General features: G+C 40.0%; 1 protein-coding gene and 1 pseudogene across 1 annotated transcript in view; both read right to left on the reverse strand.

The window, feature by feature from the left end:
- The window catches only part of STMND1 (stathmin domain containing 1), a 108,669-nt gene extending 82,955 nt beyond the window's left edge, over positions 1-25,714 (reverse strand). The window contains exons 1-3 of the mRNA XM_068559229.1: positions 25,634-25,714; positions 13,976-14,156; positions 9,061-9,212 (exon numbers count right to left, since the gene is read on the reverse strand). Coding sequence (XP_068415330.1) covers positions 9,061-9,212; positions 13,976-14,156; positions 25,634-25,714 — 414 coding nt within the window. The remainder of the gene's footprint in view (positions 1-9,060; positions 9,213-13,975; positions 14,157-25,633) is intronic.
- On the reverse strand, positions 17,800-19,149 carry LOC137773577 (actin-like protein 6A pseudogene; annotated as a pseudogene).
- Positions 25,715-27,069: the final 1,355 nt, after the last annotated feature.

Consider the following 27,069-nt stretch of genomic DNA (forward strand, 5'->3'; position numbering starts at 1 on the left):
AGAGGTGCTACCCATAGATACTCTAAAAAAAAAAAATCAACTTTAAAACCTATAGAAGTTACTAGTTCAAGTATTCTCTTTAAGAACACCAGCAGGGGATGGCACACCCAAAGATGCTGTGATAAGAAGGGGATCTCGTTTCTAGCCAACCTGCTTGTATACATTACTTCTTGCATCCACTGTGTCTTCCTCAGAGCTTTCCTAGTTAATTATTGACCGACAGATAAACCTACCTTGGCTATGCTCTCTTAATAGGAGTCTTGTGCATAGAATAAGCCAAAGTTTCTCACAACAGATCTGTCACTCCTGCTCTGCCACTGTTAAGACCTCCTAAGATGGTCACTCTGAGCGTTAACTGCCATTATTTTGTCTTTACCCCGGTCAACTTCCTCCTCCTTAAAAGACTCCCCATGAGGTTCAGCAAATAACGTTACAGACTCTGATACACTGTCAACAAACTCCCTAACTGCACTGAAGGTTATCAAGGACAGAGGTTGCCTGGAAAAGGGAATCAACTTGGACTAGAGACAGAAGGGATCAATAGAGGATTGAGAGTCTTGTGTAGGGAAACCCAGAACGGGAGAAATGAGTTTGGATGAGAAACACCTGAAGTGGATAATACCTATGTGGATAAATGACAGCCACTCCCATCTCTTTAAAGAGATCTGTACCAATCCATGCATGTATTTACATGTGTATGTAAATCTAATATACATTTATAATACAGCCATTGGAGTCTCAGTAGAATGTTTTAAATATACTGGAAGATTCACTTAGTCTGATAATTTAGCTTCTTAACATCGTATTACTTACATATCATTATAATTCTTTCTGAGTGAGCGTAACATCTATTAGCGTGAATGTGCTTGCAGGCAGGTTATCCAGAGGGGCTATGGAATGGCTGTAGTACTGGCTCAAAAGCAGATGATGAAAAAAATTAAGAAAAAAGACGATAGGGGGCCCTGTGGATACAGATACTGCTGTGGATTTCTAGGAAGAGACCAGCTCATAGGGGAGTCCCCTTTTCAGCATCCTTTATTATATTTCACTCTAAATGATAACTGAATTAAAGATAACAACCTGGCTAAGACAGGGACAGATTTATGTCTAAAATTCCCTTGTATTTATATATAATATTGGTCTACATAAGGAGCCTTGTTTTTAAGTATTCTCACTTTTATTGTTCTGTTTTTTTCCCATAATATTTCATTTAAAGTTCTTTTTAAAGCAATGAAGAAATGGTGTTCACATGTCTGATTGGATTCATCGTATTGTAGTACCTGCTGACAATAACATCCTTTTTCTTGACTATCCCCTTTTTGTTTCCTTTGGCTCTTTGTTTCTTAGTTAAAAGTATTAACTGTCTCATAATATTTTCATTTTCAGTCCTTCAATAGTCATTCTCATCTTTTTGTATTCGCCTCAGAACTTTCCCCCAAATATTCAAGACATCTGGTGTCTGACACACATGTTCTCAGCTACACCTGGATTGAAAGAGACTTTACCTGTGACACTGAGCAATTATATCTCTTCATTTCCATATGCTTCCTGGGTATCATCTTAGTCCTATAGTGAACACATGTTCTATTTTCAGGAATATTTTAGGACTCTCTTTCACAGTGAATGGGGGATTTCAGTTTCGAAAGCTTTAACTCTTCCCAGCTTGATAATGAATTTGAGGGCTTGGTGTACATTTTTATTGAAACTTCATGGCAGTGGTTCTCAGCCTCGGCTGCCCACTGGAATCACCTGGGAGCTTTCAAAAGCACCACATTCTGGGCCCACCCCAAGCCACTGGTCCCAGGAGTTTTGAAAGTCTCCTGGGTGACGCAAATGTACAGGTTGAGGACTGCACTCGGCAAGAAGACGCACAGCTGTGCCTTACAGCTCCGGCCTGTTGCAAGTCTGGCTTTTGTTGGCCCTCTTGGCCCAATTCCAAAGCAAAAAAAAAGAAAAAAAGAACTGTGTTATTCTTGCCTACCTTTGCAGTCCTGTCACATTTAAATCCTTTTGAGAACGCTCCAACTATGCCCCTGACAACCATTCTATTTCTACATAATACGAAACACAGTCTTCATCTTTGGATCTCTTAATGATGTTATTGAAAGTCAAGCCTGTAGTTTTCATTTTTTAATAGATACGTTTCTTTCACAGTGTAGTTTATATTAATTAACCTTGCTGGTGCCCTTGCAAGGTCCCAGTCTGAATCCATTCATCTCTGGCACTGGAATCATTGAAAAATGTGTTAATGTTACTCCTACTGACGTGAGCATCAAGGGTCCATGGCATCTCTCTTCAAAAGGCTTGCTTAGCTACTGAATGTTCCCACAATCTATCCTCCTCCAGATGGCTCTCCTGTCTTTTCTTTTTTTTTTTTTTTTTTGAATTTTTGAATTTTATTTTATTTATTTTTTTATACAGCAGGTTCTTATTAGTTATCCATTTTATACGTATTAGTGTATATATGTCAATCCCAATATCTCAATTCATCACACACACACCCTCCACCCCCAGCCGCTTTCCCCCCTTGGGGTCGATACATTAGTTCTCTACATCCGTGTCCCAATTTCTGCCCTGCAAACCGGTTCATCTGTACCATTTTTCTAGGTTCCACATATATGCGTTACTATACGTTATTTGTTTTTCTCTTTCTGACTTACTTCACTCTGTATGACAGTCTCTAGATTCATCCATGTCCCTACAAATGACTCAATTTCGTTCCTTTTTATGGCTGAGTAATATTCCATTGTATATATGTACCAAATCTTCTTTATCCATTTGTCTGTCGATGGGCATTTAGGTGGCTTCCATGACCTGGCTATTGTAAATAGTGCTGCAATGAACACTGGGGCACGTGTCTTTTTGAATTACGGTTTTCTCTGTGTATATGCCCAGCACTGGGATTCCTGGGTCATATGGTAATTCTATTTTTAGCTTTTTAAGGAACCTCCATACTGTTCTCCATAGTGGCTGTATCAATTTACATTCCCACCAACAGTGCAAGAGGGTTCCCTTTTCTCCACACCCTCTCCAGCATTTGTTGTTTGTAGATTTTCTGATGATGCCCATTCTAACTGATGTGAGGTGATACCTCATTGTAGTTTTGATTTGCATTTCTCTAATAATCAGTGATGTTGAGCAGCTTTTCATGTGCTTCTTGGCCATCTGTATGTCTTCTTTGGAGAAATGTCTATTTAGGTCACTGCCCATTTTTGGATTGGGTTTTTTTTTAATATTGAGCTGCATGAGCTGTTTATATATTTTGGAGATTAATCTTTTGTCCATTGATTCATCTGCAAATATTTTCTCCCATTCTGAGGGCTGTCTTTTCGTCTTGTTTGTAGTTTCCTTTGCTTTGCAAAAGCTTTTAAGTTTCATTAGGTCCCATTTGTTTATTTTTGTTTTTATTTCCATTACTCTAGGAGGTGGATCAAAAAAGATCTTGCTGTGATTTATGTCAAAGAGAGTTCTTCCTATGTTTTCCTCTAAGAGTTTTATAGTGTCCAGTCTTACATTTAGGTCTCTAATCCATTTTGAGTTTATTTTTGTGTACGGTGTTAGGGAGTATTCTAATTTCATTCTTTTACATGTAGCTGTCCAGTGTTCCCAGCACCACTTATCGAAGAGACTGTCTTTTCTCCATTGTATATCCTTGCCTCCTCTGTCATAGATTAGTTGACCACCAGTGCATGGGTTTATCTCTGGGCTTTCTATCCTGTTCCATTGATCTATATTTCTGTTTTTGTGCCAGTACCAAACTGTCTTGATTACTGTAGCTTTGTAGTATAGTCTGAAGCCAGGGAGTCTGATTCCTCCAGCTCCGTTTTTTTCCCTCAAGACCGCTTTGGCTATTTGGGGTCTTTTGTGTCTCCATACAAATTTTAAGATTTTTTGTTCTAGTTCTGTAAAAAATGCCATTGGTAATTTGATAGGGATTGCATTGAATCTGTAGATTGCTTTGGGTAGTATAGTCATTTTCACAATATTGATTCTTCCAATCCAAGAGCATGGTATATCTCTCCATCTGTTTGTATCCTCTTTAATTTCTTTCATCAGTGTCTTACAGTTTTCTGACTACAGGTCTTTTACCTCCCTAGGTAGGCTTATTCCTAGGTATTTTATTCTTTTTGTTGCAATGGTAAATGGGAGTGTTTCCTTAATCTTTAGGATTCTCCCTGTATAGTATCCTGTCATCTGCAAACAGTGACAGTTTTACTTCTTCTTTTCCAATTTGTATTCCTTTTATTTCTTTTTCTTCTCTGATTGCCGTGGCCAGGACTTCCAAAACTATGTTGAATAATAGTGGTGAGAGTGGACATCCTTGTCTTGTTCCTGATCTTAGAGGAAATGCTTTCAGTTTTTCACCATTGAGAATGACGTTTGCTGGGGGTTTGTCATATATGGCCTTTATTATGTTGAGGTAGGTTCCCTCTATGCCCACTTTCTGGAGAGTTTTTATCATAAACGGGTGTTGAATTTTGTCAAAAGCTTTTTCTGCATCTATTGAGATGATCATATGGTTTTTATTCTTCAGTCTGTTAATATGGTGTATCACATTGATTGATTTGCATATATTGAAGAATCCTTGCATCCCTGGGATAAATCCCACTTGATCATGGTGTATGATCCTTTTAATATGTTGTTGGATTCCGTTTGCTAGTATTTTGTTGAGGATTTTTGCATCCATATTCATCAGTGATATTGGTCTGTAATTTTCTTTTTTTGTAGTATCTTTGTCTGGTTTTGGTATCAGGGTGATGGTGGCCTCATAGAATGAGTTTGGGAGTGTTCCTTCCTCTGCAATTTTTTGGAAGAGTTTGAGAAGGATAGGTGTTAGCTCTTCTCTAAATGTTTGATAGAATTCACCTGTGAAGCCATCTGGTCCTGGACTTCTGTTTGTTGGAAGATTTTTAATCACAGTTTCAATTTCATTACTTGTGATTGGTCTGTTCATATTTTCTATTTCTTCCTGGTTCAGTCTTGGAAGGTTATATCTTTCTAAGAATTTGTCCATTTCTTCCAGGTTGTCCATTTTATTGGCATAGAGTTGCTTGTAGTAGTCTCTTAGGATGCTTTGTATTTCTGCGGTGTCTGTTGTAACTTCTCCTTTTTCATTTCTAATTTTTTTTTTTTTTTTTAAACTTTGGGTTTATTTATTTATTTATTTATTTATTCATTTATTTATTTATGGCTGTGTTGGGTCTTTGTTTCTGTGCGAGGGCTTTCTCTAGTTGCGGCAAGTGGGGGCCGCTCTTCATCGCGGTGCGCGGGCCTCTCATTATCGTGGCCTCTCTTGTTGCGGAGCACAGGCTCCAGACGCGCAGGCTCAGTAATTGTGGCTCACGGGCCTAGTTGCTCCGCGGCATGTGGGATCTTCCCAGACCAGGGCTCGAATCCGTGTCCCCTGCACTGGCAGGCAGATTCTCAACCACTGCGCCACCAGGGAAGCCCCTCATTTCTAATTTTATTGATTTGAGTCCTCTCCCTCTTTTCCTTGATGAATCTGGCTAATGGTTTATCAATTTTGTTTATCTTCTCAAAGAACCAGGTTTTAGTTTTATTGATCTTTGCTATTGCTTTGTTTCTATTTCATTTATTTCTGCTCTGATCTTTATAATTTCTTTCCTTCTGCTAACTTTGGGTTTTGTTTGTTCTTCTTTCTCTAGTTTCTTTTACTTGAGATTTTTCTTGTTTCTTGAGGTAGGCTTGTATTGCTATAAACTTCCCTCTTAGAACTGCTTGTGCTGCATCCCATACGTTTTGGATCGTCGTGTTTTCATTGTCATTTGTCTCTAGGTATTTTTTGATTTCCTCTTTGATTTCTTCAGTGATCTCTTGCTTATTTAGTAACGTATTGTTTAGCCTCCATGTGTTTGTGCTTTTTACGTTTTTTTCCCTGTAATTGATTTCTTATCTCATAGCATTGTGGTCAGAAAAGATGCTTGATATGATTTCAATTTTCTTAAATTTACTGAGGCTTGATTCGTGACCCAAGATGTGATCTATCCTGGAGAATGTTCCATGTGCACTTGAGAAGAAAGTGTAATCTGCTGTTTTTGGATGGAATGTCCTATAAATATCTATTAAATCTATCTGGTCTATTGTGCCATTTAAAGCTTGTGTTTCCTTATTAATTTTCTGTTTGGGTGATCTGTCCATTGGTATAAATGAGATGTTAAAGTCCCCCACTATTATTGTGTTACTGTCGATTTCTTCTTTTAAAGCTGTTAGCAGTTGCCTCATGTATTGAGGTGCTCCTATGTTGGGTGCATATATATTTATAATTGTCACATCTTCTTCTTGGATTGATCCCTTGATCATTATGTAGTGTCCTTCCTTGTCTCTTGTAACATTCTTTATTTTAAAGTCTATTTTATCTGATATGAGTATTGCTACTCCAGCTTTCTTTTGATTTCCATTTGCATGGAGTATCTTTTTCCATCCCCTCACTTTCCATCTGTATGTGTCCCTAGGTCTGAAGTGGGTCTCCTGTAGACAGCATATATATGGGTCTTGTTTTTGTATCCATTCAGCGAGCCTGTGTCTTTTGGTTGGAGCATTTAATCCATTCACATGTAAGGTAATTATCAATATGTATGTTCCTATGACAATTTTCTTAATTGTTTTGGGTTTGTTTTTGTAGGTCCTTTTCTTCTCTTGTGTTTCCCACTTAGAGAAGTTCCTTTTGCATTTGTTGTAGAGCTGGTTTGGTGGTGCTGAATTCTCTTAACTTTTGCTTGTCTGTAAAGCTTTTGACTTCTCCATCAAATGTGAATGAGATCCTTGCCGGGTAGAGTAATCTTGGTTGTAGGTTCTTCCCTTTCATCACTTTAAATATGTCATGCCACTCCCTTCTGGCTTGTAGAGTTTCTGCTGAGAAATCAGCTGTTAACCTTATGGGAGTTCCCTTGTATGTTATTTGTCATTTTTCCCTTGCTGCTTTCAGTAATTTTTCTTTGTCTTTAATTTTTGCCAATTTGATTACTATGTGTCTCGGCATGTTTCTCCTTGGGTTTATCCTGTATGGGACTCTCTGCGTTTCCTGGACTTGGGTGTCTATTTCCTTTCCCATGTGAGGGAAGTTTTCAACTATAACCTCTTCAAATATTTTCTTGGGTCCTTTCTCTCTCTCTTCTTCTTCTGGGATCCCTATAATGTGAATGTTGTTGCATTTAATGTTGTCCCAGAGGTCTCTTAGGCTGTCTTCATTTCTTTTCATTCTTTTTTCTTTATTCTGTTCTGCAGCAGTGAATTCCACCATTCTGTCTTCCAGGTCACTTATCCGTTCTTCTGCCTCAGTTATTCTGCTATTGATTCCTTCTAGTGTAGTTTTCATTTCAGTTATTGTATTGTTCATCTCTGTTTGTTTGTTCTTTAATTCTTCTAGGTCTTTGTTAAACATTTCTTGCATCTTCTCGATCTTTGCCTCCATTCTTTTTCCAAGGTCCTGGATCATCTTCACTATCGTTATTCTGAATTCTTTTTCTGGAAGGTTGCCTATCTCCACTTCATTTAGTTGTTTTTCTGGGGTTTTATCTTGTTTCTTCATCTGGTACATACCCCTCTGCCTTTTCATCTTGTCTATCTTTCTGTGAATGTGGTTTTTATTCCACAGGCTGCAGGATTGTAGTTCTTCTTGCTTCTGCTCTCTGCCCTCTGGTGGATGAGGCTATCTAAGAGGCTTGAGACTCCTGTCTTTTCTTTTTGACCCACGTTTTATTTTCTGACCCCCAGCGATTCACCTACAGCAAGCAAAAAAATCTCTCCTTGTCCTTTCCATATTAAAGACGCATCATTTTTTTAGTACTTTGAAGTAAGATAAGGTACTCGAAAATGCCTTGCATGCTGATAGCTAGCCTTGTGCAAATGTAAATTGTCATTATGTTGGCATCATTTTTTCCATTATTTGCTCCATTTTTACCTTCCCGTCCCCCTCAGTTCCTCTTATTATCGGCAGCCTGATAATATCATTCATAAAGCTTAACAATCTCCTTTCCTTGCCAAATACTTTCTGCAGGACTTATTTTTCCTTCTTCAAAAGAAAATGCCACTTCGGCTTTTATTTATGAGTTCTCAGCAAGTCCCACACACAGAGAAGGAAATTACCTTTATTGAAACACTAAGTGACTTGGTCTAGGTGCAAACTTGATTTCACTAATGAATCTTTTTATTCCCTATTGATTGTTTTCCCTACAACACAGGGGACTGGCCATCACTGAGGTGCCTTTGATATAATCTCTGGTCTCAATTTCCATCATTTCTGTTTCTTTCTTTTCTTTCCTATTCATTTTCCCTTAGGCCTCTTTTCTGTGTTATTTCTTCTTTTTTATCTTCTTTCCTCTGTCTATGCTTTAGGATTACCGGTGCTGCCGCCAAACAGTGGCTTAAAAAGAAACCCAAACCAATGGGAACTAAACAAAACAACAGCAAATCTGCCATCTTCTTCATAGGTTTACAAAGAAGTTATTAAAAAGTTAAGAACTCAAGACTTTGGCCACGACAAGTTAAAATCAGGCTACAAATAATGCTCACACTACAGAAAAACAATGATAAATCAGTCAAGATGAATCGACAAAGAAAATTAAGGGTATAACAATTTTTATCATTGCATTTATTTCCTCATGGTTGACCTCAGGGTGTGTATATAAATGTATACATGTATCTATTTTAGCTTTGACATTTAGGCCTATTTTCTTATTGGATAAGTCAGGGTTCTGTTTTATATTCACATGCCTAGTACATAGGCAATGTTTAATAAAAACTGCTGAAAGAATGAAGGCATTTTATTCATTGGGGCTTATCATGTCTCAAATTTGGTAAAACCCAAGATATGTTTCATTGGATTCATTAATCATTAACGATCAGGCAATTCCTGAATCTGTAGAGAAGGATGGTGTGCAGAGGGGTGAAGGAGTTTATGGGAGAAAAAACTGGCTTAGATAAATGCTGTAATCTGTGTTGTGACATTAAGATGCATATTGGTGGAAAAAATAACTCGTGATCAGTCATATTCTGTTGCTATTTTAACTATAAGCTAGTGTTAATTACAAAACTACTTGCCGTGACATCATATGATTCTCCATTTCTAAATACTCTGCTGTGGCGTTGTATTATTCCTTGAACAATTAACTCCTCCAGGATGTCTGATGACTTTTGTTGCTCTCGATTCTCTAAGGGTTGGTGTTTATGGATTAATCCATTGATCACTAGGTCTTCCAAAGGAAAAGAAAACAGAAAGTGAAATTTAAGCACGAAGATTTTATCAATCAAATGCTAAATACATGCCTTATAAATCATGCTAATTAACTCTTAGTTTCAACACTTGTACCTAAATATGTTTCTACTACAAATCTTTATAATCCTTTGAAGTTCAAATCCTTAATGTTCTTACAGAGGATACACATCAACATAACATACTGTTTACTTAGCAGGTCGAATATTAACATAACAAAAAGTCTTTCTTGTGCTGCTATGTACTGCTTTTTTGTTGTAACAACACTTACACACTTGGATACGATTATACGGGTTCTGTGCAATAATTATGAAGCTAAACCACAGCCACGAATGAGATAGTCTTTCAGTGACTCTTATGAGTTGCAGTTTGGTTTCTATGCTTTGTATACAAAGGATAAACAGCGTGATGTTGCCAAGAGACTTCTAGTTCTGCAACCCTGAGTTTACAATTACGCCATCTGCTAAATCTACATAAGTAAAAGCATGCCTTTTTGAAAAGAGTCTTTGAACCAAATCAGAATTGGGAGTCGAGTGGTAGCTACATTTTTATTCCAAAAATGGCACTGAAACAGTTTATAGGGGAGCAATAATGAGAGAGACCGCTCCCTTTACAAATCACCCAATTACATAAATAAGCAAGCAAGCATCTGTTTTTACAACCTCATAAAATAAAGGTGCAATGAGAGGTCCTCAGAAATGAGCTCTCTTCTATTTTAAGAAGTCCATTTCATCCAGTGGATGGAATCTTTTTATGAAAATTTCTAAGCCCACTGGTTAACAAAGACAGTTTTCATGAATTTGTAATGGGAAGACAGGAAAAACACACACACGTGCACACACACACACAAACCAGATGTCTCTCACTTCAGAATATTAACCTTCCTGGTATCAGAGACTTCTAATTGCCCACTGCAATTAACTCCAACGAATTTCCTATAGTCTTATCACCTTTCCAGTGCTATGTCTTCTACTCATACACGTGTTTGAAATAGAGTCAGTTCTCATTTTAAAGTGCTCTGTACAGATTTTGGTACAGAGTAGTAAAGCATGGCTTACAAGAAGGTAAACGAGAAACTAAAAGAACAGAAAAAAATCAATAAAGAAGAGGTGAATCCTCTTCAAGGAATTAGAATGATTTTTTGTTAGAAGGTGGGCTTATCTGCAAGGGTCAAAATAATAATAATAATAACCGTTTATTGAGCACTCATGTGCCTGGCACTATATTAAGTACTTTATGTTCTTTGTAAGATCTAATTCAAACATAAATTCTGTGACAGAGGTGTTACTATCTCTATTTTATACATAAACTGTATGAGAGAGGCTAATCAACTTGCTCAAGGTGACACAAGTAGTAAGTGAATTAACTAGGCTTTGAATCCAAGTCTATTTGACATTAGCATCCACGCTCTTCACCACCTCACTGTACTCCTTCCCAAATAGCTTATGTATCAATAAATGGCTCCCACTGGTCATGGTCCACTTCTCTCTCAGGATGTTCTTAAAAAGAATGTCATCGTTGACATCTGTCACTAGCATAATAGAATTATTTTAACCATTTCTATCCATTCTTTTCTGAGTCTACCAAAGTACTTGGCTTGACATTTACAGTAGCTCACTTATACAGAAATCCCTGGACTACATCAGTCATTTCAACTAATATTCATGATTTCTTGGGACACTGAAGACTATTGGGGGAATGTTTAAAAATAACATTGTGCTTCTTTCTGATTATAAAAGAAATAGTGGTTATCAGAGTAAACTTGGAATATATAAAAAAGAGTAAAGAGGAAAATTAAGATGTCCATACTTTTACCTTTCAGAGGTTGCCAGTTAACATATGAAATTTAATTTTTATAAATTTGACATCATACTGAACATCCAGTTTTATTTCTTATGTAGTTAATATTTACAGTAGCATCAGTTCATGCCATTAGAAATTTCATAAGCGTAAGTGTAAAAAGTGAAATCATGCAAGAAAACATGGGTGGATTCGTCTTTAATCTTGGTGTAGGGAAAGGCTTTCTAGCTATGTCTCAAAATCCAGATCCAATGAAAGACTGATAACTTTTACTACATTAAAAGAACCCTTCAGAATGGCAAAAAAAACAAACAAACCAAAACCCACAGTAAAAGTCAAAAATAGGTATCACGTACCTCCTGATTTGACGTACTAAGCAGGATACAATATCATTTTTGGTATTCTTGCTAAAAATGCATATTCTGAACCTAATCATGAGGAAATATCAGACAAACCCAAACTGAGGAATGTTCTACAAAGTAAGTGGCTTATATCTCCAAATACATCAAGGTTTTAGAAGACAAAAAAAGCCAAGGAATTGTTCCGTATTAAAGGAAACTGAAGTCACATGACAACTACATTAAACGTGTGATTCTGCATTAGATCTTGAACCAGAAATTTATTTCTAAAGGACATTTGTGACACAACTGACAAAATTTGAATAGGTGAGATAACAGTACTGCATCAGCGGTAACTGTCTGATTTGGATCCTTGTACTGCGATTTTGCAAAGAATGTTCTTGTTTTTAGGTAATGCACACGGATATATTTAAGAGTAAAGTATCATTATGTCTGTGACTTACTCTCAGAAAAAATATAGATGTATATGGGAGAAGGAGGGAGAGGGAAGAGGGAGGGAGGGAAGAGAGTGGACAATGATAACACAAATGTGGTCCAACATTAACTTTGGGGGAATCTGGGTGAAAGAATACAGGCATTCTTTGTTTTGGACAACTTTTCTTATCTGAAACTTCTCAAAATCAGAAGTTTTTTTGTTTGTTTTGTTTTCTTTGTTTTTGTTTTTGGCCGTGCCACGCAGCTTGTGGGATCTTAGTTCCCCGACCAAGGATTGAACCCGGGCCCTTGGCAGTGAGAGTTCAGAGTCCTAACCACTGGACCGCCAGGGAATTCCACAGAAGTGTGTGTTTGTTTTTTTTTTTTACTAAAAGGAAATACTTGGGAAATGTTAGTGTGAAACTTGAAATTAAAAAAAAATTTAATTGAAGTATAGCTGATTTACAATGTTGTGTGAATCTTGAAATTTTTAACAAATATACTCTGTAGCTGTGAAGAGCAGGGATGCAGAGAGGAGACAGAGAGGAAACTGGGCAGAGAACAAATAGAAAGCTCAGGGTACTGGTTCTTATTCATCCTGTGGGAAGAGCTTTCCCGAAAATGACTTTACACTACATTTTGAAAACACCTGCTTTGGTGGTTCAGTCCCTCCCCCGCTGGTCTCTCTTAGCACCATCCTGCTTACCTGGGGCCCTCCCTCCCCATACTGCTTTCAACGGTGTACAGACGGCAGGACTGCCTATCTGAGGGCACCCCTGTCCTCCTAACAATCTCTAGTCTGTTAACACATGGACATTGAGCATTCGTGTTGCAGTCTAGGAGGGATTCTCATCAACAGAATCATCAGAGAGAAAAAAAACATGTGCTGGCCCAACACAGAGGGAGAGGAAGGGGCCATCCCTGCCCTGCATCCCCCATCTCCTCCTTCATCCTCAGAGGTCATGCTACACCCTATCAGAAGCACAAGACGAGGGCAAACGTGAAATTTGTGATGGACCTAGAGAACATTATGCTTAGTGAAATAAGTCAGACAGAGAAAGAAATATACTGTACGATATCACTTATATGTGGAATCTAAAAAATAACACAAACGAATGCATATGCAAAACAGAAACAGACTCACAGGTATAGAAAACCCACTAGTGGTTACCAAAGGGGAGAGTGAAGAGGGGAAGGGCAAGACAGGGGTAGGTGATGAAGAGATACAAACTACTATGTATAAAATAGATAAACAACAAGGACATATTTTATAGCCCAGGGAATTACAGCCATTACCTTGTAATTACTTTTAATGGAGTATAATCTGTAAAAATACTGAATCCCTATGCTGTACCCCTAAAAACTAACATAATATTGTAAATCAACTATACTTCAATTTAAAAAATAAATAAAAAGGGTATTAAAAAAGGAAATTTGTCATAACCTGAGTTGCCACAAAAGTCCAGGAAAAAGAATCTCACTTACTATCCAATCTATCTTCCAACTCTAACTGGTCCCTAGGGAAGAAACTACAGCAATGAGGAAGGAAATGAAAGCCTCCCCCTACCCCAAAAAAGTCTTCTTGAGCTCTGTTAAGTTCAATTTGTTTCAAAGGCTGATGAAACAGAAACAAGGGCTCTTAACATCAGAAGGGTAACTCAAGTAAACTGAAAACATACCACAGGAAAAACCACAAATAGTTTCTAAAGAACACGCCAGGTCAACATCACCTTTCATGTTTTTGAAAGATATTTTTATCGTACATTTGCTTATAACTTTGAATGGGGAGAGACAGGAGAAAAAGTTTGATGTAGGTTTTACTTATTTTTTCAAATGTAGAACTTTGTCTTGGAAAGATGTTAACACAGTGGAAGTTTTGAGAAATTAACTAAAGCCTGTGCAACTCGTATTCCCAAGGCCTTATCCCAACCACCAATAAGGGCTCCTAGTTTAAAAAAAGATAGTTTTAATTATGTCATCAACAAGAAGATTAATGGTTAGTATTACTTACTGGCCTAATGAAGGCCTAAGGCTATGTCTTGGAGGTGGGACCCTGACATTTGAAGCACTGCCTGGCTCACAAAGCTGTGATAAGTCACCAAACACACATTATAAAATATATTCAGAGAAACAGTATTTTATATAGATCAACATGAACAGGGGCTGTTACCTGAATTTATTCTTCCATTTCTTTCACTAGGAAATGGGGAACTTTCTGGAATGGTTCCAGGTAAGCTTCCCAACTGGGCCTGCTTGTCCAGGCTTCCAGGGCTGCCCACATTATCCTTGGGCAGCGTAGCTTCAATCTGGATTCTGAAATTCTCCCCGGAATGAGCCACACTGACATCAGCCTGTGAAAAGGGAACGGCTTTGTAAGAGTCAAGATTTCTTAAAAAATGGTTTCTTGGAAAATGAAAATGCCACACGGTCTGCTTTGTGAATAGCTGAGTAGTACCCAGCACCCTGTCAATGTGACCTTATGTGGCAAAAGGGACTTTCTTTGCAGGTGTGATTAAATTAAGGACCTTGTGATAGCAGGAGTATCCCAGGTTATCCAGGTGGGCTCTGAATGTAATCACAGGTGTCCTTAGAAGAGGGAGGCAGAGGAAGATTTGATTACAGAGAAGGAGATGGTGATGTGATGTCAGAAGCACGGACACAGTTGGAGACGCTGCAGTACCAGCAATGAAGATGCAGGAAGGGCCACCAGCCGAGGAACGTAGGAATGCAGCTCTAGAAGCTGGAAAAATCGAGGAGAAAGATTCTCTCCTCAGAGCCTTTGAAAGGAACCAGCCCTGCAAACATCTTGACTTTAGCCCAGTGGAACCAATTTTGGACTTCTGACCCCCAGAACTGTGAGGAAATAAAATTGTGTTGTTTGAAGCCACTAAACTTAGGTTAATTTGTTACAGCAGCAGTAGGAAACTAACACAGTGACTAATAGGGATCTACCAGGTTCAAGCTATTATGCTGAGTATTCTGGAGGATACCAAGATGAACAAGTTTAATCACCAAATGTGAAAAGTAAAGATACTGCTATGTATAAAACCTTTTAATTTATTTATTTATTTATTTTTTAAACATCTTTATTGGAGTATAATTGCTTTACAATGGTGTGTTAGTTTCTGCTTTATAACAAAGTGAATCAGCTATATGTATACATATATCCCCATATCCCCTCCCTCTTGCTTCTCCCTCCCACCCTCCCTATCCCACCCCTCTAGGTGGTCACAAAGCACCGAGCTGATCTCCCTGTGCTATGCGGCTGCTTCCCACTAGCTATCTATTTTACATTTGGTAGTGTATATATGTCCATGCCACTCTCTCACTTCGTCCCAGCTTACCCTTCCCCCTCCCCGTGTCCTCAAGTCCATTCTCTAGTAGGTCTGTGTCTTTATTCCTGTCCTGCCCATAGGTTCTTCAGAACCATTTTTTCCCCCCTAGATTCCATATACATGTGTCAGCATATGGTATTTGTTTTTCCCTTTCTGACTTACTTCACTCTGTATGACAGACTCTAGGTCCATCCACCTCACTACAAATAACTCAATTTCATAAAAGCCTTTTTAAAAATGAAACTACCATTATTGTTTTTGTTTCAATCAAACACTAATCTAGGCTTTGCTGTTATTGTATTTGGTAGATGTGGTTAACATCTACAATTAGTTGGCTTTAAGTAAAGGAAATGATCCTCAAATAATCTGGGTGGGCCTCATCCAATCAGTTGAAGGCCTTAAGAGTAGAACCGAGGTTTCTCTGAGGGAGAAGGAATTCTGTAGATGCAGCTTCAGCTCCAGCCTAGCTTTCTGGACCACCTATTCTATTGTATGGATTTTGGACTTGCTTTGCCAGCCCTTATAATTGCATAAGCCAATTCCTTATAATACATCTATTTATCTACCTGTTCATCCATCCTACTGGTTCTGATTCTTTGGTAAAACCCTGACTGATATAGAAACACAGCAGAAAATAAGAAAGACCATTCCCTAGACAGAAGCATTATTGACATCTTAGTATATAACTTCCCAAATATGTTTGATTATATAACTATAATCTTTAAAAATAAATTGGAATTGGCCAGTAAGCATATGAAAAGATGTTCAATATCATTGGTCATTAGGGAGATGTAAATCAAAACCACAGTGAGATATCACTTCACACAAAGATGACTATCATGAAAAAGACACATCATAAGAAGTGTTGTCAAGGATGTGAAAAAATTGGAACTCTTGTACAGTGCTGTGGGAATGTAAAATGGTGCAGCCACTTTGGAAAATGATTTGAGAGTTCCTCAAAAATTTCCTCTTAACATAGAGTTACCAGATAACCCAGAAACTCCACCCCTAAGTATATACCCAAGCAAAATGAAAACGTCTGTTCATACAAAATCTTGCACACAAATATTCATAGTTAGTATTCAAATATCTAAAAAGTGGAAACAACCCAAATGTCCACCAACTGATGACGAGATAAATTAAATGTGGCCTATCCATACCAAGGAATATTATTTGGCAATAAAAACCAATGAAGTACTGATACACGCTACAATACAGGTGACACCTGACAACATTATACTAAGTGAAAGAAGCCAGTAACAAAGATCATTCCATTTACATGACATGTTCAGAAGAGGCAGATTAATAGAAACAGAAGGCGGATTTAGTGGTTTCTCAGGAAATGCCTGTTGGCTGCCAATGGATAGTGGTTCCTTTTAGGGGGTCAAAAGTGTCCCAAAATTAGCTTGTGGTGATGGTTGTGAATTGTGCATTTTAATGGATGAATTGTATCAATATATGTGGATTACATTTCAATAAAGCTGTTTAAAAAACAAAAGAAATCAGATTACATATTAAGTGATATATTATATTTCTGTAACCTTTTTTCTATAACTATTATATATCAGAGACATTTACCTATGTCAATACATATAGGTCTATCTCATTCTATTTAATGGTGAGAGTAGTTGTTTATTTGACGATTGCATTGCAGTCCATTACGTAACTAAACCACAACTTATTTAACCAATTCCTACTGAAGGACATCTAGGTTTCTAACTTCTCAATATAATAAACAGAACTGCTATAATATCTGTGCATATACATCAGTGTGAACTCACCCAATCCTTTTATGAGAATAAATTCCTAGATGTGGACCTGCTGAGTCAGAGGATATATACATTTTATATTAATATGTGTTTCCAGAGGGCCTTCTATAAATCCTGCACTGACTTACAATCCCACCTTCTCCTTTTAAGGATGTCTATTTCTTCATACCACAGTTTCACTGCTTGTAAATAGGCTCAAACACAGCATAAAAGGGGCTTATAGGTGATTTAGTAAACCACCAACTCCAAAATGCTGGTCCATGTCAAATTTTTCATAATTCCACAGTAAAAGAAGGAAAATATAAGGAGTCTTTCATAAAGCTAAATTAACTTGATTTAAAGAACTGTCATTTATTTTGAAAGGAAGTAAATTAATATGTTCAGAAAAACTTTTCTTTCCCACTTCTCATTCAATGGAAGTCAAGGCCTCTAGTAGATGTTATCAGCCAACTTCTTCTCCATCTAAGACACACTTAACAGAGGAATCCTCTATAGTATCCCTAGAAGAGGCAAGAACATAAGCATCTTCTACAGACTATTGTCTTCTAGCTATTTTTTTTTTTTGGCTAGCAATTTTTATTTAATTTTAAAAGCTTAAGGTAAAAAATATAGGCAATAAGTTTTACTAGTCAATAAAAAGCAATTCTACCAATCCACTGGTAATATACTAAACAGAGTTGGAAAGCATTTTACTGAAAGCAAAATATTTAGAGAAAATGACATTTATACAAAATTATAAAATGCTTGTAATAAGAATAAGTGCATTTCAAGGAAAGCACAAACTTATTTTAATTTATAGAGCCAGTTAAAGCCTTAAAAAATTTAAGTGGAAACCGAAATATGCAAAAATGTATAAACATTCTACAAAAGATGGTTGTTCTTTTCCTGAGTATACTAAAGCTATGAAACATAAGGTGACATAGAAGGTAGAGGTTTGGGAACTCTTCTCAAGGGCATTTCCTTTCTACACACTGCTTCCCTCCTTCTTCATATCTTGTTTGGAAATCCACATCTGCTGAAAGGTGCCCAAAGAAGCTAGAATGGAGCCACCGATCCGTGAACTAAACCTCTGTTTAGTTCCACTGTTGTATTATCTGCAATCAGTTTCAACCACATACTTGGGGGTGTTTTCTGAGAGAGTTCTCTATTCAACCTGTCAGTAAAGCTCTGTATTAGCGTGTTTCCTCCTGCCACTATAACGCTGCCATAGAGACCTGGTCTGATATCAACATCGCACATTCCAATACTTGTAGTGACAACATGACTGATGCCCAGCATTGTATTTCCTGATAACCCCTTTACATTGGAAGGGTCAAATAATCCTTCAGGAATCTTTAACCGTTCTGCTCCAAAATCACAGTTGTAGTCATTGGGGAATTCATAATGAACAGTTGGCATCTGTGCGGCTACTTGTTCATCGTAAGTTGAATCAGATACTCGAAGTACTGAGCCTTGAAAATCCTGGATAACACAGTTACACATGTAATTGTGCCAAGACCTTGTAACCTGTGGCAACTTCTCTCTTCTCTTCCAGTTTGCTGGAGATCCTTCACAAACAGCTTCTTTTGATGCAATCATATATGGAGCAATCAGTTCTATATTCATTGCTTGGAAGAGTTCTCTGCACTGCATAGTAATACAGTCTCCAGCAAGAGGGGATTTTACAATACCTTGCTGAAGGACATAGCCATGGTGAACTGGAATTGCAGTGGTATGAGTGGCTCCACTGTCCAAGATAAGCCCAGTAGAATGACCATTAGCAAATGCTGTCAAAACAGCAGTTTTGGAAAGGAAGAATGCAGGGATGTTGTAGTGTTCAAACATTAACTCTGTCAGTTTCTCTCTCTTTGCCCTGGTATTCCACGGTGCTTCTGACATGAGAACAGGATGCAGGCTGGCTTCTGATTTGACATGCATTTTGTAGGTATGAGCCAAAATAGCCTGGAAACTATCCCAATCTTCAACCATCCCATTTTTCAGTGGTGGAATGGCCTCTGTATTCTCCCTCGGAACACGCAGGGCATTCGTATCTATGTAATAGGTGGGACCGCCTTGTTTGCCTTTATCACCATCTATTTCCAGCAATGTACTTCCATCATCTCTTTCTACACCATACCAATAGCCGTAGGGAAATCCACCTTGGGAGGGTCGCCACCAGCATAACCAGCTTTCACAGTATAGGATCCAATGTCAAAAACAAGGGCTCCAACTTCATCTCCCCCGTACACCCTGCTGCTCATGGCTGCTATCGATGCGACTCCTACGCTAAAGGCCACCTGGCGAAGTGACTGCAACGGCTGCGACTGCGGGTCCCGAAAAGCGCTGGCCCCCGACTCCCTTAACTTCCACCGCCACCCCACTCAGGCAACAAAGCGGCGTCCACACCCTTCTAGCTATTTTTAAAATGTCTACTTATTTTACTGTTTTGGCCCAAGGGATGATCTTCTTCTCCTCTGAAACTTCAAAGGGCCTCAGGACTCCACCCTCCAACTCCCACTCTTTTCAGCACAGCCCTGTCACACGGATACACGTGTGTGTCTTGTTGGGGGTCACGAATGGTGTCAACGAGAAAATGCCTGGATTGGGTATTGATGAATGAGCTTCCAGTGGGGAAGGAGAAAAGGTCATTCTAGACACAGGAAAAAGTACACACAAAGATGGGGTGTGAAACAACATGGTGCGCCGAGGAACCTGAATTATTCCAGTTTAGCAGAAATAGACTGAGGTAGAAAGCGGCAGGTGCTGAGGTGGGAAAGTCTTTTGTGACAGGTAAAGACGTGTCATTTTATTTTGAAGGCAACAGGAATCTTTTGTAGGATTTTTACACATGGACGTAAAATAGAAGCATCAGGTATGATTTTTAGAAAAATCACTTTTGGGTTCATGCAAAGGGCAGGAGTAGAAGGAAGGATGGGACAGAACAGAGTAACCAGTTACGATGACTACAGTTGTCCAGGTGAGGTTGGATTAAGCATGAACTAGGACCATGGCAGTGAAAATGGGGGAAAGAGGTGGGCCCCGAAATATTACAAAGGTGGATAACAGACCTTTCAGAGCTTCAGTTTAAAGGAGAGAGGTCCCTTCTGGCTCTAAATTATGACTCTAGGAACTAAACAGAAAACATTCCCTTTAGGAAAACAATAAAAAGCCAGGACACTGGCATGAAACTCTTGGGACTTTCACAATAAAAATCATACCAATTTAAAAATCTAAGCACATCTGACCACTTTCTGGAAGCATTCCAAAGCTCCCTCAGAGGCTAAGGAGAAATCACCATAGCTAGGTTGTGGGCCCCTGTCACCCTCGAGTTCTCAGAATTCAATTAGCGATTCTCACATGTTCCTAGGGAGACTCGCATTGCTTATCACCCTGTTTACAGAACATGATCACTCCAGCTAAACCAACATCAGTTCATTGTGTTGATGGTTAATTAGTTCTGTGGCTCAGAACTACACGGGAAAATATGAAAAATCAACCAACTGAACAAACAAACAAGTAAGCAAATAAAAACTCAACAGATCTGTACTATGACTCAGCACAAGGAGAAAGTGTGAGAGGATCTACATGCTTTTCTCTTTCTCCACAGACTCAGTTACTGCCCATGCAGCCCCTGAATAGTAAGCTGACCCAGGAAAAGAGTCTTTACATATTACATGCTATGTTATTATATAATAACAATCATATCAGACAGGGCCTCCTTTTCCTTTGTTATATGAAATATATAAAATATGAAGTATATATACATACACACACACACACACACACACACATATTTTATATAACAAAGGAGAAGGAGACCATGTCTGATATTTATCTTTTAGGGGCACACAGTTCACACTGAAGGTAAAGATCATATTGTCCCTCTTTCCAAATGAACTATTAAAAACCAATATCTACAGTGATAGTAAGACAGTTATTTTGACGAGTTCACTTTGTTTCGCAGATCCATCGTTTTTTGAACCTAGTAAAGCACTGAATTATACACAGGGACTAATTTTGCCATTTAAGATTTCCCAGTGGAGATCCTGAAACAGGTAACTGATTTAACAACAACAGTAAACAAAATGCCCATATTGGAACTGAGAGCAAACTTGAATGTTTTCAGTCTAACACGTGTCTTGTCACAAAGATAATCTGTCAACTACAAGTCAGAATAGATTTAAATGCCACAACCCTGAACAACCTCCCAATTGTTTCAACAAAGCAATTCATCCAGGCCTGAGCAAGGAACTTTCCCATTTATGCTTATTTAGATATGGTCTGCCTTCAAGCTCTGTCAGTGACCAAAACTTAAGTTGTAGCCAATGAAACACAAGCTTCCAGCATAAAAGAACATACACCAGCCTTCAGTTTCCAGAGCAGAAATGTAAGGTTTTTCTCTTTTGCAAACTAAGAAGTCTTTCAAACATCTTATCTATGTGCAACACATTCTGGAAATTTTAACACCCAATTTCATAATCTAGACTTGAGAATAGACATAGTCCAAAGATGAGAGATATTTACAAATTAATTAGATCTATGCCTCACAGGGATACGGCATAGACAGTTTTCCTGGTCTACCTATGCGTGCAGTTTATATTTTCACACCAATAAGAAGTCTGTCTGCAATGGTACCGGGGGAAGGGGGTGGGGAGGTGGGTGGAAGGTTTTATTTTTTCCTTGAGATGAAGTTGTAGCAGAAGTACAGATTCAATGTTTCCACATTTTGTATCAATTTCATTTTATGCTTCATTGTCTTGATAAAAATTGATACATTTTAGACAGAATTGAAAAACTGTGAATTCCAAGGTAACAGCTATGCATGGGAATTATCAGCATTCTGAAAAAGGTATTACTTTTAACTACAGAAAGGTGTTTTGTTGGTTCGTTGGTTGGTTGGTTTGGCAGTATTATATGTTGTGTTCTAAAGCTTTGGGGAAACAAATTTGCCAAACAGCTTGGAGGGAGGGAGTCATTTGTCAAGGCTCCCTGGAGCTGAAATCTTCTTAAATCAAATTATTGGCAGATGCATTTTATAAATATATTTGTCTGTAGACATATAGGAAGAATTTTCTCATCAAATTTTGATTTTTTTCTAGTTTACTTCAAACAAATGTAATAATAAATAGCAACCCTCCAAAAACCAAACAGAAATATATATATATTCATATTTTAACACCTTTATTGGAGTATAATTGCTTTACAATGTGTATATATATATATATATATTTTTTTTTTTTTAATTGCACTTTAAAAGTTAGCCCCTTTTACTCATGACAAACAAGAATTTTCTTGTCAAAGTTTAGGGGAAAACTGTGAAGGATACTTAGAGATCATCTATTCCAATCTAGTCTCTCCCCTTTTATATTAAGTGAGAAACTTTGAGTTAATCACACAGAAGAGGAGCATTTTTCCAACTAAGGAAAGTTTCCCATGTTTTCCTTATTATGCATTATTTTATTACCATGTCCTCTTTCCACTTTAAGGGAGAGTGAACAGAAACTCTGGAGGCAGATCTCAAGAAGTTTGATTCAGAATATTCTGAAGTCGTGCCGCTAAGAAACATACATATTTCATGCAAGCAAACATGTTCATCTCATTTAAAAGACACTGCCGAACTAGTGAACTCCCAGCCCTATGCATTTATGAAGGTAGCAAAAAGTACTGTGCTGACAGCCTGAGAGTGTTTAATTAACAATCATACTTTTCCCAGATCAGATTTCCAAAGTCAAATGCTTGGGGTAGGGAAAGAGAGGTACAGACGTGAGTCACCTCTGAGTCTATTTTCAGGTTATTTTAATACTAAATTTCCTCCTTGCTGACTGTCATTAGTCTAGTTATGCTACTAGGAGACAGGAAGATGCTGGGAGGGACACGCAGCAACCCAAGAAACATTCGTTAATGTCTGCTCTGCACCAAGCACCGTAGCGAGCACTGGAGACACACAGACAAAAAGCAGTTCTTTTCCTCAGTAACAGCTTAGGATGGGAGGCAAGCATGGAAACAAATAAGTACAATGAAAGGTTCTGAAATATGATAGGAGAAGGTGTAAGGTCCACTCCGCCAGCATGGGGGCAGGGGCAGGGGGACTGCAAAGAGTGGTCTTGAGTCATATTGAAACCTGGGGGCATATTTGCCTGTGGTCCAGGAAGACAAAGAAGGTCTGAAGGAAAGAGAACAGGTGCAAAGGCACAGAGGCAGGAACAGAATGGGGTTGGGGAACACGTGGTGAGGTCTGACCAGAATCGGAGAGAAAGGAGAGATGAAACTGGAGAATTTGACAGGCGTCAGCTCGAGAGTCGCTAGTAAGGCACGCTAAGAACTTAGGATTTTATCTCACATAAATAATGTTAATAAGATTGATTGTAATAATTAATATTAAGTGCTTATTCTGTGCCAAGCTTTGGTATGAGCACTTAATGTGAACTCAATTCATTTAATCCTCACAACTCTATAAAATAACTATTATTACCCTCATTTTACAGATAAGGAAGCCAGGGCACAGAGAGGTCAAATGACTTAACCGAAGTCACACAACTAACAAGTGGTGAATCCAGAAATCAAACCTAGGTAGTCACATTCTTGACCATTGGTTGGTGTGTCTACCTAGTGGGTCACTGACTTTTTTTCAGCAGAGAACTGACATAATCAGATTTTATTTTAGAACGATCCCTCTGGAGGTCACGTGGAAGACTGGAGGTCACGTGGAAGACTGGAGCTGCAGGGCAGGTGAAGGCTGGTCATTAAGGAAGCACCCAGGGAGACTAATTTAGGAGTCTTGTAACAAAATCCAAGCAAAGAAATTCAGGAAGAAACCCAAACCCCTCCCAGGCCTTGAGATGCTTGGCCCAAAGGGACCTAGTGCATTTGACACTTGGAGAGGATTGCTTTTTAGCACTCCTTCTCTATACAACAAAATTATTTTCAGTAATAACCATGAAATGGGACAAATGATAATGGCCAGAAAACAAACTCAAATAGTGAAAACTTTCTTCTAGTGAAGTCTTATATGTAATCATGCCAGTAAAATAAATTTTAAAAGATTTTTGCACAAAAAAGGAAAAGCAAAATGGATTAGTACTTTAAAATCACATTATTTTTTGGAAAAGGAGAGGGGGAAAAAAAGCAGTCTTAATGTTACTCCACAGCAGTGATGAATAATAACAAAGATGACCAAATTGCTCCCAAGAAGCCCATAAACCTATTAGGGAGAAGGAGCTTTATACAAACATTTACCACGTGATAAGGGAGCACCAGAGTATTTGGGCAGTGGTGCTTGGGCTCAGCGCTGACAGGAGAAGTAGGAGTTCACGAGGCGGACGGGAAATGGGGCCCAGGGAGGGCATTCCAGGAAGAGGGAATGGCATGGGGAAAGGCACGGAGCGTGAGGAAGCCTGGAGGAACTGAGCACTGCAGGCTCTTGGTTTGGCAGACCTGAGGGTCCACGAATGAGAGCGCCTGGGGAGCAGAGGATGACATCAGAGAGACGGGTAGGACCAAATGTAAACTTTTGCACACTGCAGGGAATTTTTTTCTTAGCAAGACGGCCTGGTTAGGGTGGTGATGGGAGAGGCAGAAAGACCCAATAATAGGTAATAGGGCCCTAAAGGCAGACAGTGGCGGTTGGGATGCAAAGCAGAAAACAATGTTGAGATGGGTGGGCATCTGGGGACAGGCATCCCCCAGGGCACCAGGGACTAAGACTGAGTCCCAGCCTTTAGCTGCCTCTGGTTTGTTTTTGATGGATTCACACACAGTAGGTGCTGTAACTGATACTGAAGAATGTCTTGCCCATCACCTGCTGAGAGAAAGTGTGTGCTCTTTAAACTGCAGGTCCAAAAACGCGCTTCAGGAGGGGTGACCTTAAGTCTTGCTTTACGGCATACAGTATGGGCTTTTATCAGATTGTCTGGGCAAAGTTATTAATAGGGTTCCCTTCCATTCTTAAGAGTATCCTGCTTTTGATGATAAATTATATGGTAACACTGTCTTTGGGTAACCGCTCCAGAAGGAACCTTTGTGGGTCCCTAGTTCTGTTTGTGGAATCTCGCCCTGGTGGTGAGGATGTAAAGAATCATGGACCGCATTTCCGCCTCCCCCAGCCCATCCCTCCATACACTACCCTAGAAAAAAGCGCCTATTCATTTCTCCAGAAGAATTACGGGAGATGCAACCTTGAGGGAGAGGGGGCAGAGTCCTGGGACGAGACTCTTGACAATTAGGTTCTATCTCCAGCTCTCTGTCCCCCAAACGAGCTGTGGCGCCTCGAGCAAGTCGTCCACCTCTCTGGGCTTCTAGATCCTCTTGTGAGCAGCGCGAGGGCTCAGCCAGACGGCTGCTAAGATCTCTTCCAACGCTAAGGAACTCCCAAAGGGCCCACTTTCCGGAAGCCAATATTATATGGCGGCTCCCAGGAACTCTCACCTTCCCCTGCGAACCACCACCAACCCAGCTCTGTGCCGAACGCCCCGCTCCTCCCGTTATTCCTACCTCTGCCCTGGGGTGCGACCACCTTCGCGGGCTCTTGAAACACAAAAGCTAGTCCTGGAGCAGCACGAGACCTGGTTAAGACAGCAGTTAAGCGGCCCCAGAAGAAAGCCGCTCCCTCCCCGCCCACCCATTACCCGTCGGCCACGCAGGCGGGCTGTGAGCCGCCCCAGACGCCGCTCCAGCCGCCTCCAAGCGTGGGAATCGCCAGGCCTAACGGGTAAAAGACTTTCTTCCCGTTTGTCTCTTTATTTTTACCTTGAATCCCTCTTCCCAGCCCTTCTGAGGCGCGGGCACACGTCTCTGTTCAGCAGCGGCCTGGGAAGGTCCGCAGCCCATGGGGCGCGCCGCTCCTCGGGCCGGGCCGCCCCGTGCGCCCCCTCGAGCGCTCCTCGCCGCGCCTCTGCGCCGGTGCGTTTCGGCCCCGCGCGCTGCTCCTCCCCCCGCCGCCCTCCGCGACTCCAGCCTCTCCCGCCTCGCGCATGTAAAGGCTCGGCAGGAGGCGCTCGACACCAGGGCCGTGGCCCGGAACCGTTGCCACGATAAACCTCATCACGCGGACCTAGGACCTGGGCGGCAATGGGACTTTTGTAACCGGGACCTGGAAGATCGGAGGCGTTTAAGGGACACCTGGGATGCCCTCTCCCGAGCCTAGTGAGGGGAGAGACCGCTGCCTCGCCACGTTGGTTTTAAAAGTACCCTAGGCGCCAGCATCCTGCGGGGACCTCTTTTTTTTTCCTTTCCAAGGCATCGTGGGGCACGTCCCCACCCCTGCTGCTGAGCCGGGCGCCCAAGCTGTTGGCTTTGGGGCTACAGACCCCGTGGGGACTGTGTAGAAGGAGGTTGCGAGGAAGGCGACCGTAGGAGTCCCACCGGCGGAAGCAGCGCTTGAGGACAGGTGGACGGTGGAGGCGGCCCGGCTGGCAGCAGACGGCAGTGGGGCAGGGAGACCCTGGAGGGGACGGTCACGCAAACAGAAGACCGCTCAGTGAAGAAAACCAGACTTTTAGGATCATAGGCGGCTCAGCAGCCGCGAAATGGGTCATGCAAATCAATTTTATGAAAGGAGCATTTTATGAGCTGTTACCTTGTAAGGAAAGCGGGTGGATGGGTGTGCATATTTCTCTCAGAGAATTAAAACGGTGGCATCCATCAAAGAAAGGCAGACCAGGCGGACTGCCCAAATGAGCAACAAGTTCCTTCCTGGATTTTTTTTTTTCTTTTTATCCTATTTCCAATTAATTTTTATTTTCCAGAATAATTTTTTTTTTTTTTAAAGAGCTGAAAGGGATCTAGACATTATCTACCAGCCCCTTATTTTACAGGCTGCAGACTTAGGCTCAGTGAGGTTGAGTGACGTAGACGGGGAGGGGGGGCAGTTAATGAGGGAGCTGGAATGAGGAATCAGGTGGCCTCACTCTGTCCCGTGTATCCGTAACACCAGGAAAATACGAGAAAGGATTCTTGGAAATGTCGTAAAAGTTCTGGATCCTGCTAAGGAAATTAATGGTCAGCTCTGTTATAGGAAGCTGATTATTTGCTTTATACCATTTAAGCTCATTTCACTCTGTCTCCTTTCTGCTGTGAGGATGCTGCCTGTCAATTTTCCTTTGGCTAAAATTGAAGAAAAGGAAAGATGAGATGAAACTCAAGCCAAGGCGTTATGATTGTTGAGCGACAGGCATTAAAAATTT

Source organism: Eschrichtius robustus, chromosome 12 (genome assembly GCF_028021215.1).
Source record: "Eschrichtius robustus isolate mEscRob2 chromosome 12, mEscRob2.pri, whole genome shotgun sequence".
Classification (NCBI taxonomy): Eukaryota; Metazoa; Chordata; class Mammalia; order Artiodactyla; family Eschrichtiidae; genus Eschrichtius; species Eschrichtius robustus.